A 13686-nucleotide genomic window follows, 5' to 3' on the forward strand; every position below is an offset into this window, starting at 1 on the left:
CTATAACTTAATTTATGCAAAAATGTAAACAAATTAGTTAATGACGTTTTAATGTTTTATATATTGCTAATTATTTTTATTGTAATAATTACTTTCATATGGGATTTGAACTTACTGTATTTTAAATTAATAAAAGCACTCTTGATTCCTATTTTGGTTTCCGTTACGCCTCAACTTTTCGTGTTACACTTGATTTTACTCCTCATAAAATTTCCGTACCGGGCCTTATAACTCAAATCGTTTCTTAAGGAGTAAACTCCAAAAATAAATAAATAAAATTGTCATACCTGGCTATGCATCTCTACACGCGAGTAGTGCACGTTGTACGCGACTACGAATCCGTTGGGGTCCTCCGGCGGCTGCCACGTCACGTTCACCTCGGGCAACGTCTTATTGGACGGCAGTATCTTCGCGTCCACATTCCGCACGACGTCAGCATTCACTGACAATGGCACAAGGCAATTAAAAACATTATACACACTTTTCTATCACTTATTTGTAAAAAAAAAATCAACCAGATAAATTGTTTCATAGTAGTTGCATACAAGCATGCAGCCCACTTGATAGCATGTGGCCACTGCCACCCATGGACTTCTTTTGATAAGAATGAAAGTATTAACTCAGGTCGGTCACAGATACGTTGGCACTCTTACCACAAATTTGTAACTAGGATACTGCAGCATTTAACACTGCAGTTATTAAAGTTAAACTGCGCTTAAAGTATTACCGCGTCAGGTGTCCGGTATGTCAACACTGGGGTTGAATATTGATGTTCATGAGCGGCAGTAGCCACTTACAAGTGGACTGCAAGCTCGTCTGTTACTCCAGTGTTATAAAAAGAAAACTTTTCTGGACACAAATCGTATAGAGTTCCTTCAAATTGGCGTTCCAACCTTCACAAACATTCTTACCTTTCTCCAGAGTCCGGAAGGTGTAGTACGCGCGGTCGGAGCACCAGTGCGCCTGGTAGTCGCCGACGTCCTCGTTGTCCTGCTGCGCGCGGCACGACCAGATGTTGACCGTGTACCAGGTGAAGTGCCGCATGTTGTCCACTGTCAGCGAGGTAGCACTGCCGTCCAGGTTGTAGTACAACGACTTTACGTACTCTGTTAATAGTGCACGATTAAATAAATATGTATGCTGGGGATAATATTATGGCGCTTGGAATAATATTATGTACAATGTCATTATTTTTTTTAACTTAAGATTAGTTTCGAACATTTCCATAAAGGAGGTTGTGAAATTTTTGGAATTAATTACTTTGTAGTACTCGCATTTTTTTTAACATGTCTGTCATGAGTCATATTACTTTTAACTATTTTTTTACTCTTTCAACGTTTTTACTTAACATTGTGACCATAACAATGTAAATATGTAAATTCACTGGCGAAACCGTGACTAAGTTTATTATCAATAACAATAAATAAAACGAAGCGTTAAGAATATAAAACATAACTAGGTTCTATAAGATATGACATAAATACGTTTCCGACGAAGGTGAAATACAAAGATTAGTATTCATAACTTCAAGACATCATGCATACTGATATTAAATATTTATAACAACTCTCATGCTTCAAAAATACACTAAAATTTACATTTAACGTTAGTAACCATGCAGTGCACTATTCAGTTGGCAGCTAAATTCACATTCATTTTTAAATTAAATCGTTTTTCAATCATTCAATAAAGGACATTTTGTTCTCACATATAAATTTAGGCTAATTTCCTAATCATTCAAATCGAATATCAAGTTGCTTTGCAATCATTCAATACTGATGCAAGCTTGACGATTACTTTTTAAGACAAAACTGACAAAGTGGTTTTAAAAATCTTGTTAAATGTTGGAAAGAAATTGTAAACAACGATATAAAATAAGTTATTAAGTAATCAGTTATTATATTTTATTAAAAAATAAACCTTAAAACTTAGCCGCCACCCTACTAGCATACAGTAACAACTCTACAACATACTATGGCATACTGTTAATAACCTGCGGAATGGTCCTTAATGACGCAAGCGTTAGACTCGTCGCGACTGCATTTGACTGAAATTAAAACGTACATATGGCCGGTGAGGATTCACGAAAAAAGCACGGGGCGGCGGCGGATAGCGTTGGGCATTGTTTCTCAACCAATTTTAAGATCGCGACACAGAAATAAAATAAAAAGCCTTGCGTGATGGGAAAATAATGTGATGGGTCACTATAAAATCAATATTTAATTTATACATATGAGCTATTTATTCAATATTATCATTCAATGGTATTTTATAATTATTACATTAAAATGTATTCTTTTAATAAACGATTTTTACATATAACGCTGGTCATTTTTTTTTTGCGATCCTATAATATCGAACGTGATTGTCAATCGCGACTCCCAGGTTGAGAAACAATGCGAGTAGGGTAAGCGCAAATAATGGTTAAAATGGTCGAATGTCGCGAGAGATGGATTGATCGGCCGTAGTTTGAAATTTACGTTTGTTTTATATTTACCGCCGTCCGTGGCGTTGACGTTCGTGACGTTCGGCATCGGCTTCGAGTTGCCGCTCAGGATGACCAGCATGCTCTTCATGTTGTTGTCTATGGACCTCCGAACTTTGTTCTTTTGCGATTTATTCCTTATGTATACCTGAATAGAGAATATTGAAATATTTTATAAAACATGCATTGGGGGATTTCAAACATATTATATGGTTCTTAATTGAAAATATTTTTGAATTAGACGGATATCTGATATTACTTTTGCGGTTTCGTTATACTGTCATATATCTGCTGAATTTATAGTGTAAATAGAATTTGCCACCGTGAACGGCAGCTCGCGCGGTGCTATAAGGGTCCACACACATAAAAGCGGCTGGTGTTTCATCATGAAAATTTGCAGTATGCAAAGTTTTTTTAATGCTCTCCCCACTCTGCTGTAGCGACAAATCTGTGCCACGCAACGAGCTTTTCCCATCCCGCTTTCATACATGTCGGCCCCAACAGAAAAACGTGCGTCGTCGTGCGGGCGCACCGTGCGTTACGTACGAGCGGGATGCATGTGCAAGGCTGACCAGGTTCTGCAGGTCGTTCTCGAAGTTGATGCTCTCCTGGCGGTCCTCCTCGGCGCGCACGGTGAAGCGCGGCGCGGGCTCTTCGCGGCAGGGGCACGTGTCGTTCCCGCCCGCCTTGCCGCCGCCGCCCCCGCCCGGCGCCCCGCCCTCGCCCGCGCCGCCCTCGCCCGCCTCGCCCGTCGCGTCCTCGCTGCGCAACGCGATCATGTTCATGAGAGCGCTCGCTGCGAACAAACAGCGGATATCGGTTACGTCCGAGACTTCAGTTCATACACGTGTATTGATTTATACGTAGATAATGTAACTAGATTTACAAATCAGATTATTTTAAGTTGTTTAGAACTAAGAAAACAAGAACGGTTAATTTTTAAATGTAAAACATGTATCTCTATCATTAGCTCTAACAAGACGAAATAAAAATATTATAAAAAATATTTTAATATTAAAAATATACACACATGTCACATAACATTATTTCCCAGAATTTGATCCTTATAAGCAACACTGTCCGATAGAAGAATAATATAGAGGATGTATTTTTTTCAAAGTGAACTTGTTCGATTCCCAGCTAGGGGAAAACATATTTAAAAAAAGTAATGATGTAGTTTTAGTTTTAATCAAAATCGGCCTCGTGACTCCTTTCAGAATTATTCGCTAATCCTTATAGTTTCGGATTTGGCCCTGAAGGCCTATTTGAAAAATTCACCCTGTATACAGCTATTTTAAGTAAACACATGAAACTAATATAAAATATGGAAATATTTACGGTTGCCGCAGTAGTTGACGTCGCCGGCGAGTATCTTGGGGCGGTTGTAGAAGTTGGCCTGCAGCTCGATGCGGTAGGACGTGATGGTGCCGTTGGGCAGCGCGGGCGGCGCCCAGCGGATGGTGGCCGAGTGCGCGCGCACGGACTCCGCGGTCAGGCCCAGCGGCGGGCTCGGCTCTGGGGATATACAGTAATTATCTTCTGCATATGAAGATTTAAGCACTTCGTGATTCGTTTGAAGACACCAACACTACACCCATTCCTGTCTAATAAGAGTCGTGTCAAGTGCTGCGGTGTTCTGATTTGAAAGATATTGAAGGTATTTCAACTTAAATATGAGTCGTGTCAAATGCCGTGCAATGCCGCAAAAGTCGTGTAAATTTGGTCCTGGTATGACAGATATGTAGAGGGTATTTCAACTTATTTCTAGTGTAGAACTTACTCATATATTTCCGATCTCAAGAAGAACTTTCATATCATATCTGGGGTTGGTTACACTTTTTTAATTATAGAAAAATACGTACAATACAAATGTATTTGTTTCATGAGACAAGTTTTTAGTATTATAAAAAACATCTAAAGCAAGAAAGTTAACATTAAGCCAGAATAGCTGATTTTGTTCACATTAGATCATATAAACACGTCTGATAGTCATTATAATGTGAACAGCAATCTGTCAGTCAACGAACGGTAAAACCGTCGACCCCATCTAATGTGAACGGGCCCTTTACTGTTATTCACTGGCTTCCATTACACATAATATATTGGCAGAAAGTACGTAAATATACGCGTTTCCGCCCACCTGTCGGTTTTTAACCACACATCAAAGGATTTAAATATGTGAAAGATATTTACGTCCACGCAGGTTGAAAAACGAACGAGTGACATGACAGAAGTGTTAATTGAGGAGAAAATAGAAAGCAGGTCAATCCACGTGAATAGGAACTGTACAAAAATAGTATTCAAGGTATAGTAAATGGTTAAAAAATATAGCATTACTTCAACCATTACACATAAGAATAAACATACAAAATGTCAACAACCATCAAAATACCTTACTGATTTTGTAACATAAAATATATATTGTATCTAAATTACGGTTTTTTTGTATGGAGCCCCCTTTAATATTCAACTTTATTTGATTTTTATTAGTATTTGTTGTTATAGCGGCCACCGTTCGGCTTCTACTGTAAAAAAATCATGTGCCTATCTATTACGGTTCCGTAGATATAGCTCTGTCTGTCACAGAGCGAAGTCTTAGTAATAGAGTTCCGTTTGTACCCTTTGGGTATGGAACCCTAAAGACCAAACTAAAGAAGAAAAATGTTGATCACACTCACGTCCAGGCAGCGTCCGGAAGTATACGATGGCGCTCTGTGCGCCCTTTTGATCCTGCAGCGTAGTGTATGTCTTCACGTACAGCGCGTAGCGCGTGTAGGGCGTGAGCTGCGACAGCAGGTAGAACTCGGGCTGAGCGTTCTCGCAAGGGTTCGTCAGCACCTTGGTGCTCTTCGCCTCGACAGGGTCGGTGTTGTTCTGCAACTTGTCCATCGGTATGTCTAGCGCGTTCCAGCTGAAAATTGGACGAATTTAGATGCCATTTAAAAGGTCGCGGCTTCGCATGTTTAACATACATGTTGTATTTTACTTTTTTATAATACATATAGGAGTAGCAGACGAGCATGCAGTCCACCTGATAGTAAGTGGGTACTGCCAGCCATGGACATCTGTAATCAACCCCAGATAAGATTATTTATGCCTACCTGAGGTCGGTCACCTGAGGTGCGCTGCTACCCCTGAGGACTGAGATGAAATGCCTCGGAAAAGTATGTCTGCTTTTGCACACCTTTCAAACCAGAACACGGCAGCGCTTAACACTGCTGTTATTAGGCAGAAATAGGTGTAACAGTGGTGCAGCCGGAGTCGAACCACAAAGGGTTCCACCACCTTCAATATGTTAATATGAAAATAAATCACAATCTCGACTTACTTATCCGAACAAGCATCTCTTTGACCGTATATGGTGACATTGTTCTCAGTGGGCAAGTAGTAGACCGAGTAGCCGAGCAGTTTGCGCGAGTCCGTCAGGCAGTACTTGTCCCAGGTGAGTACCACGAACGAGCGGTGCACTGTCTGCACTGACAGGTTAAGGGTCTCTTGAAGACCTGCCAATAGAATAAATTGTGTTAAGATAATAGGACTCTGTTGCACAAAATACAATTTTAAAACTTAACCATCTAATCCCTAAGATTAGGGTTAACTTAGGTTAAATATACAAATTTCGAGTCGATTTTTATGCCACCATCAAAAAGACGAAGACGTAGTCTTGCAACCAGCCTATTTTTTTGAAAGACGCGATATGTTTAGAAGCCCAGTATAAATATTTATAATATTATTATTACCATACTTAAGCAATCAAAACCGAAGCTTGACAATAATTTTTAAGTGTAATTAGTAAATACACTTAATAATTTTACTGACTAACATAATATAATAACGATGGATTACATATGCTTATTAATAATGAAGTATTATACACCCTGTATTTTATTCATAGAAAATTTAAATGTCAAAAAACAAAAACAAAATACATACACGACGCCTGGTTGCCGTTGTTGTCTTGAGACACCTCGATCTCATCAAAAGTGGACTGCCTGGTCATATTCTTCAGCGGCAGTATCTGACTGTAGCACAACTTCGGATTGAAATGTATGAACAGCTTGCCAGTTTCGATCACTAGCTTCTTTATCGACCAGTCCCAAAGCAGTTCGAGATTCGGATTGTTAAAAATGTGTAATACTGTCTGCGTTCTGAAAAGGACAATTGGATTATAAGTATGACGAACTTGCATTCACCCTCAGTGTATGCTGGCCATTACATTGTCAGGAGTCGAAATGTAATTATTTTGTCGAGTTACCCCATAAAGATGCTAATATTATATAAATATATCATTGAGATAAATAGATCTAATAACAGCTTAACAATTGCTTATGGTACAAGAATATTGCCGTCATTGTCACACTTATTCCACTCCCTATAAACTATATATCACTAGTATATTCTGATTTGATTGTGAGGGGATGTTCGAGCTTAAGCCTCAAAAACAGCAGCACATTTATGTACTAAACTTCTTACGCAATTCAATTTTGTGACGCTTAAAATAAGATGCTTTGCAAGCACACAAAACTTCCATCGTTAAAAAGTCAGACTACACGTTTACTGTTACTATTGCAACAATATAAAAAAATAGACAAAAATGAAAAAGAAAAACAAAGAAACAAAAAGACATTACAGACTCACTTATTGTCATCGCACTTGCCGCCGATGCGCTCGAGGCTCCTGAGGAACATGAGCGAGACGAGCGGGTACGAGCGCGTCACCTTCAGGCAGCCGCTGATCACGCGGATCTCGCCCAGCGCCGCCTCCAGCACCGCCATCGCGTTACCTGACGACAACCATCACAAATTTTATTTATTTATTTATTATTTATGCACACACAATATAGATACAAGAAGAAAGAAATTACAAAGGCACTTTTATATTTTTGGATAAACATAACACATTGGATAATAAAACATTGGACGACCCGCGTGGCAGAGCGGTCACCATACCGGTCTGACGCGCAAAGGGTCCCGGGTTCGATCCCCGGCCAGACAGATATCTAAATGATGAATTTAGATTTCTGTTTCTGGGTCTGGATGTTTGTGTATTTGTCTATGTGTGTGTCCATGGCACCCACGACACAGGGAATCCTAGTGTGGAGCTGTGAGAAAGCGTTTATTTATTGAATTAAAAAAATGGTCTAATGTGCAACAAAAATTAAGTAAACCAATTAAGGCAGCCACTACATACACAAATATTATGTAATAAAAAGTTTTTTTTAATAATATACCTAATGATAAGTGGCTACTGCCACCCATGGACATGTGTGATCATTAGTTATTCCTACCTATGGTCGGCCAAAGATGCACCGCTACCCTTGGGGACTAAGTTGAAACGCCACGGAAAAGTATGTCCCTTACCACAGGTATACAATATATTAAGAATACCGTTACCGAGTACGTGGAGTGAGCTACGATCGAACTGCTATTGATATTAGCATTTTTCTGCCTTTTTTCTCTTATACCTTAAAGTGAGTTACTAACTAACTAACCTCCCTTCGGTCGCAAGCTGATCTCGAGGTCGCCCTTGATGCGCGTACAGCCGCGGTAAGACTCCGCGGCGGCCACCGAGTCGATCTTGGTGCCCACGCACTCGCGCACGCACGACGGGCACGGCTTGCAGATCGAGTTCTTCGCGTCGCCTTCCTGCCAAACAAATATTTTTTTTATACTAATATTATAAAGAGGAAAAGTTTGTTTGTTTGTTTGATTGTAATGAATAGGCTCAAAAACTACTGGACCGATTTTAAAAATCTTTCACCATTCGAAAGCTACATTATTCACGAGTAACATAAGCTATATTTTATATCAAATATATTTGATAAATAGATTTTGAGGCGGTACAAAGTTGTCCGCCTCAAAGTCGGTCAAATTATGCGGTACAAAATATTGGAGTAGCAGACGAGCATGCAGTCCACCTGATGGTAAGTGGCTGCTGCCACCCATGGACATCTGTAATCAACTCCAGATAGGATTAGAATCCTACCTGAAGTCGGCCACTGATGCACCGCTACCCCTGCGGACAAAGTTGGAACGCCTCGGAAAAGTATGTCTCCTTTACTACGCTAAAGCAGAACACAGCAGCGCTTAACACTGCTGTTATAAGGCAGAAATAAGTGTGGCGGTGGTGCCGTCGGAGTCGAACCAAAAAGGATTCTACCACTTTCAATATCGTCTTATTTATTTTGTATTTTATAACATTCAAGTAGCAAACGTAAAGTAAATAATAAGTAAATGATAAGTAGTCACTGCCGTCAATATACATCTGACACCAACTATAGGTATATGGATTAGGATTTCCATCTCAAATAAATTTCAAAAGCGAAAGTAACTTATTGAATAAAGAAATGATAAAAATAGATATAACACGTCAGTAACAGAAGATAAGCCGGAAATAAACACTTTCCTACGTCTGAGAATTATGTTCGAATTAAGTTGAAAGCCTTTGTGTAGGCTTAGATCAATTGAATGTATGAAGATTTTTCAGAAAAAAAACCTTACTTCAAAATAAAACATTTTTCATTATAAAATTGAAATAAACAAGCAATATCTTAAGATTTATATGTCATTGAAATAATCTCGTGTGTATTTTATTATTTTGACAGCCCCCGCCTCACCCCTCCCCTAACTTTATTTAAGGCGAAGTCGAATTCCGCGCGGACTATAAATAACTTTACGCAGACATTGCGAAAGAAATCCTTTATATGGTGTACATTTATTTCAAGATATCTGCATATAACGACACTTTTTATATACATACAATGACATATCATTGTTATTCATACTCTTGTTGATTCACTGTTTTGAGATTTACGCTAATGAATATTTCTTCTCTCGATTATTTTCTTTATACCGCTGTGTTTGATTCCCGATTTTACACAAATACATGTAAAAAAGTACCATATAAACTAACATCTTTTAGATATACACTAAAATCAAAGGCCTGCCCCCACACCTATTTCAACCTTTAAACAGTAGTGTTTAATTTATTAAATCGCAATCAAACTTAGATAAAGTCAATTAAAATACATAAATAATAATTATTCCTTATGTAGCATAAATGAAGACTCGTACTGAAAGTGACTGTAAAGTACAAGTAATACTCGTACTTGGCAATCCGCCAATACTCAGCAAAGGTGTGGCTTAATTGGACAAACTTCTCGTATTCGCTTCACTAATTAAAAGGCAAAGTTGTTTAAAAATGTTAAGAAACGTAACATAAGTACGAGAAAGGTTTAACTTAGTCCACCAAATTATTTTCTTTTTCTTTTCCCCAAAATTAAAGTTATTGTGCGTGCCATTAGATTTAGATAGGTTACAGAGGCGCTGCTACCTCCGAGGAACAAGTTGGAACGTCTTATGGAAGTATCTCCACCTTACTACACCCTTCGGCCAGAGAACCACCCTTTGCTTTTACTACCAATAGCAATTAATAATATTTGTGTCATAATTGATAGTGAAAATTATACGAGTTCCTTCTTGTCATTTCACTATGGATCGCTTGATCTTTTTTTTTTAATATGGAGTAGAAGACGAGCATGCAGTCCACCTGATGGTAAGTGGCTACTGGAATGGATGATTAGATTAGATATTCGTACCGAAGGTCGGCCACAGATGCGCCGCTACCACTGAGGACTAAGCTGGAACGCCTCGGAATAGTATGTCTCCTTCTAAATTAAATGTATCAAAACAAAGCATAAAAGACAACAACTCACCTCAGTGTACCCGCTGGGGCAGGTGTACACGCACTGGCGGTCGTCGAGTATCTTGTAGGCCTTGATCTTGGGCGCGAACTGGCTCTTGTCCGCCGCGAACGGCGTCTGCGGCGGCGGCATCGAGCGGCACTCCTGCTCCGTCACGCAACGCTTCGCCAACTGTTCAAGACAATAGTGTACATTATTCATATGTGAATTAATAGACAGATATCGGAAAATAGTTAAGTAAGACAAGAAATATATGTTTATCAGAAATTCAAATACATATTGTCAGTTTTACCCTATAATCGCGTAATCTAAAAAATAGCAGAGGTTTCCGATTACAATAAAAACGAAAAAAATGGTCGTAAAAAAATATGATGGCCACACTATTTACATATTTCCGCGTATCTCAGAAATCCCTTAACAGATTCAATGAAATTTTATGTACCTATGATCGATTATAGCTTGAAAGGCTACTTTTGAACAAGATAGGTAGCAGTGGCAGACGAGACTTATTTTTTGACGAAATGATGTAATTTTAAATAGTGCCAAGGAGACGCAGATAGCTACAACTAGTGTATGACAGATAGTACAAATTGTACAATATTCACCTTATTTCAGAATTCAACAACGGGGCGCGCGGTCAAAGTTTGGAGAGACCACGGCCGACATTATTAATTTATAGTTATTTATGGTATATTAAATTAAAGTTATAATAACATGCGCGCTTCCGTGTTTCTGAGGGCATATTAAGTTGTCGGTTCCGGTTTTGATGTTTGGATCGCTGTTAAACCTTGCCGAATATCGTATATGCAACTGGGCACCAACCCGTTCTTTATTTCACTATCCGCTTTGAAGCAGTATAAAGCAGTTTGGAGCGACATAGGTACTCAGTGTCCCTCAGTTGAAAAGGTCGCAGCCACGAACATAATGAAAAAAAATCAGAGATACGCTGTACGTATCTACGATTCGACTGCGAATTAAATTCTAACTTACGTACATTCCCAAAGCCACGTATAATTATAAAGCTAACACAATAAAACATAATTATGACATGATTAATCATAAATATCAAGACATTGTAAACATGACACTGCAATTATCTTATCTGTATCATAATAATAGGTTTCTTAATTAAAACATGTACTCATTATGTTTTCAGATACTAAAATAACACGCGAATATGTTTCGCCGTTGTTCATTACGTTTAATTGTAAGTCTATTAAATTAAACGTCGTTAAATGAATCAGGGTTCATTGGTAATCCGTAGCTTAAATATCACAGGCACTACATATATATAAAATGTTTAAGTGCGGTGTTTTAGTTTATTATAGGCAAATCAAACATTACCGTTCGGATATTAGTCTACAAAGAGAACTTCACATAAAAGTTATAAAATGAGTATCAAAACATGTATATTTCTATATGTTTTCTTTTACCAAGATAAAGGAAGTATTATTTATTATTTTTTATATATTCTATTATGTTCAATAATTAAAAAAAATCAAAGCAACCAGGGATTCTTATGTTAGTATAAGGAGTAAAAATATCTTCCTCAGGCATATTGCAATCCTTGACTTAAGTTTTATGCAACATATTATCAATAGAATTTAGATACTCGCCGAGCAAAAACGACTAGACGCCAATACAACTTTGGAAATAACTACTCGAATGTATTACAGAATCGCCACGATAATTTTCCGTTCTTTGCGGGGTGTAGATTTCAGGATCTCAGATCTCAGACTTATGCGCCTGTATTCGTACGCAGCGCTTACTTAACCGTAAGTATTCACGAGAATCTAAAAATGGCTCTACAAGTCTAGGCTTTGCTTCCCCCCTTACACCTTCCTAACTTAATCGCGAACGTTACCCATATATAATAATTTTACTCCTCACAATAAAAATAAATAAAAATGCACAGTATTGTATTTTTTCAAATATGTACAGTCAAAAGAGATCATGTGAGCAGATCAAAATTCCAAAAATACTTATACACCCAAACGTTCATAAGTAGCTAAACTAAAATAAGTAGTTTTTTTTACGAGGGGGAAACCTTCAATAGGTACCCAGTGCCGTTGGAGCGACACAGGGTTATGTGGGATTCTTACCGCACTTAGCCCCAAAGTAGCTGGACACCGTATGTGCAAAATGGCTAACGTCATTAATATGATATGTTCATCTACTTTGGACACTGTAATGTTCATCTACTTTGAAACTATACGACTTTCATCTAATTATGGTGCTTGTTGTGTTTAGGTAGTGATGAACGCTTGGGTGTATGGGTATTTTTGAAACCTTAATCTCTTCATCTACTTTTGGAGCTGGTTGTACAATTGTAGATACATGTATTTCACAAATAGATTCGATTAGCCAATCGCATACCTCGTAAGTGTTGGCCGGACAGCGCTCCATACAGGTGCGCTCCTTGCCGTAGCGGAAGGAGAAGTTGGCGCAGGCGAAGCAGTCGGCGGGGCCGGTGCCGGAGCAGCCGCCGAGGCAGGTGGCGTGGCAGCACGCGCCGTCCTCCATGCACGCGCGCCCGCCGCACGCGCTCGGACACTCTGCTGTCGGGGTAAAACATTTCATTATTTTTACCACGCTTTTATTAGCTTGACCTGTATGTATGTATGTATATATGTATGTATGTATTTATGTATGTATGTATGTTTGTATGTATGTATGTAACGGAATTTTTGAACTCTATTTAAACCCACTTTGAACGGTCCCATTAATTTAAAAGTTTGAAGACTTCTAAAGAACCGGTGACAATACACGATTTTAACAATTTTATCCCATTCACCTCATTAGGATCGTCAGGACACAGGATTAACGATTATCCTTGTGCGATTTTAGCGTGGTTTTTAGTTTTTAAACTGTCATATTACTGTACTACGCTGCACAGGAGGGTAATGTTTCTTGAAGGTACATATGTATGTATGACACGCTCGGACACTCTTCTGGCGAGGTAAAACGGATGTTTATTTTAACTGAACTAAACTAGCAGTGGCGGCTAAGGTCGTCGGAAGCCCGGGGCGGCAAGTTGAATGGAGGCCCCAAAAAGTGTAGAAACAAACGTGTCATACAATTATTCGCCTGTGATCGGTGACCCTTTTTATTCGCTGAGTGATACACATTTCATAGATTGTTTGGTTATCTTTTAGCAATTGTGTTTGGAGGCCCCCGGGATCGGAGGCCCGGGGCGGACCGCTCCTTCCGCCAAATCCCTAAGCCACTAGAGCATACTAGACAGGAGAGTTATAGTTTTTTTACAGTTTTTTTTTATATAATGTTGGAGTATTAGACGAGCATGCAGTCTATCTAATTGTAAGTGGCTGCTGCCACCCACGGACATCTGCAATCATCCTTCAAGCCAGATCACAGCAGTGCTTAACACTGCTGTGTTCTGGCACGTATGCTAGTAAATAGACCATTCTAAAAATATACATATCATAATCATAACACATACTCCAAAAAACATTAAGTAGGTGCAAATTTTATGTAAGTA

General features: G+C 38.9%; 1 protein-coding gene across 6 annotated transcripts in view; it reads right to left on the reverse strand.

The window, feature by feature from the left end:
* The window catches only part of InR (insulin receptor), an 86031-nt gene that overhangs the window by 11389 nt on the left and 60956 nt on the right, over positions 1-13686 (reverse strand). For 3 of the 6 annotated variants that reach the window (XR_012103309.1, XM_073085261.1, XM_073085256.1), the window contains exons 7-19: positions 12564-12745; positions 10200-10358; positions 7977-8130; positions 7124-7268; positions 6419-6633; positions 5814-5988; positions 5164-5396; positions 3824-4000; positions 3058-3281; positions 2498-2633; positions 1994-2047; positions 912-1106; positions 288-442 (exon numbers count right to left, since the gene is read on the reverse strand). Coding sequence is in view for 5 of the 6 variants with exons in the window: in XM_073085261.1 (XP_072941362.1) it covers positions 288-442; positions 912-1106; positions 1994-2047; positions 2498-2633; positions 3058-3281; positions 3824-4000; positions 5164-5396; positions 5814-5988; positions 6419-6633; positions 7124-7268; positions 7977-8130; positions 10200-10358; positions 12564-12745 (2204 nt within the window). In the remaining variant the exon portion in view is untranslated. The remainder of the gene's footprint in view (positions 1-287; positions 443-911; positions 1107-1993; positions 2048-2497; positions 2634-3057; positions 3282-3823; positions 4001-5163; positions 5397-5813; positions 5989-6418; positions 6634-7123; positions 7269-7976; positions 8131-10199; positions 10359-12563; positions 12746-13686) is intronic. The other 3 variants (XM_073085268.1, XM_073085280.1, XM_073085275.1) reach the window with 3 other exon arrangements.

Source organism: Epargyreus clarus, unplaced genomic scaffold (genome assembly GCF_041222505.1).
Source record: "Epargyreus clarus isolate Ecla_fem2 unplaced genomic scaffold, WU_Ecla_fem_2.2 ptg000003l, whole genome shotgun sequence".
NCBI classification, from domain to species: Eukaryota; Metazoa; Arthropoda; class Insecta; order Lepidoptera; family Hesperiidae; genus Epargyreus; species Epargyreus clarus.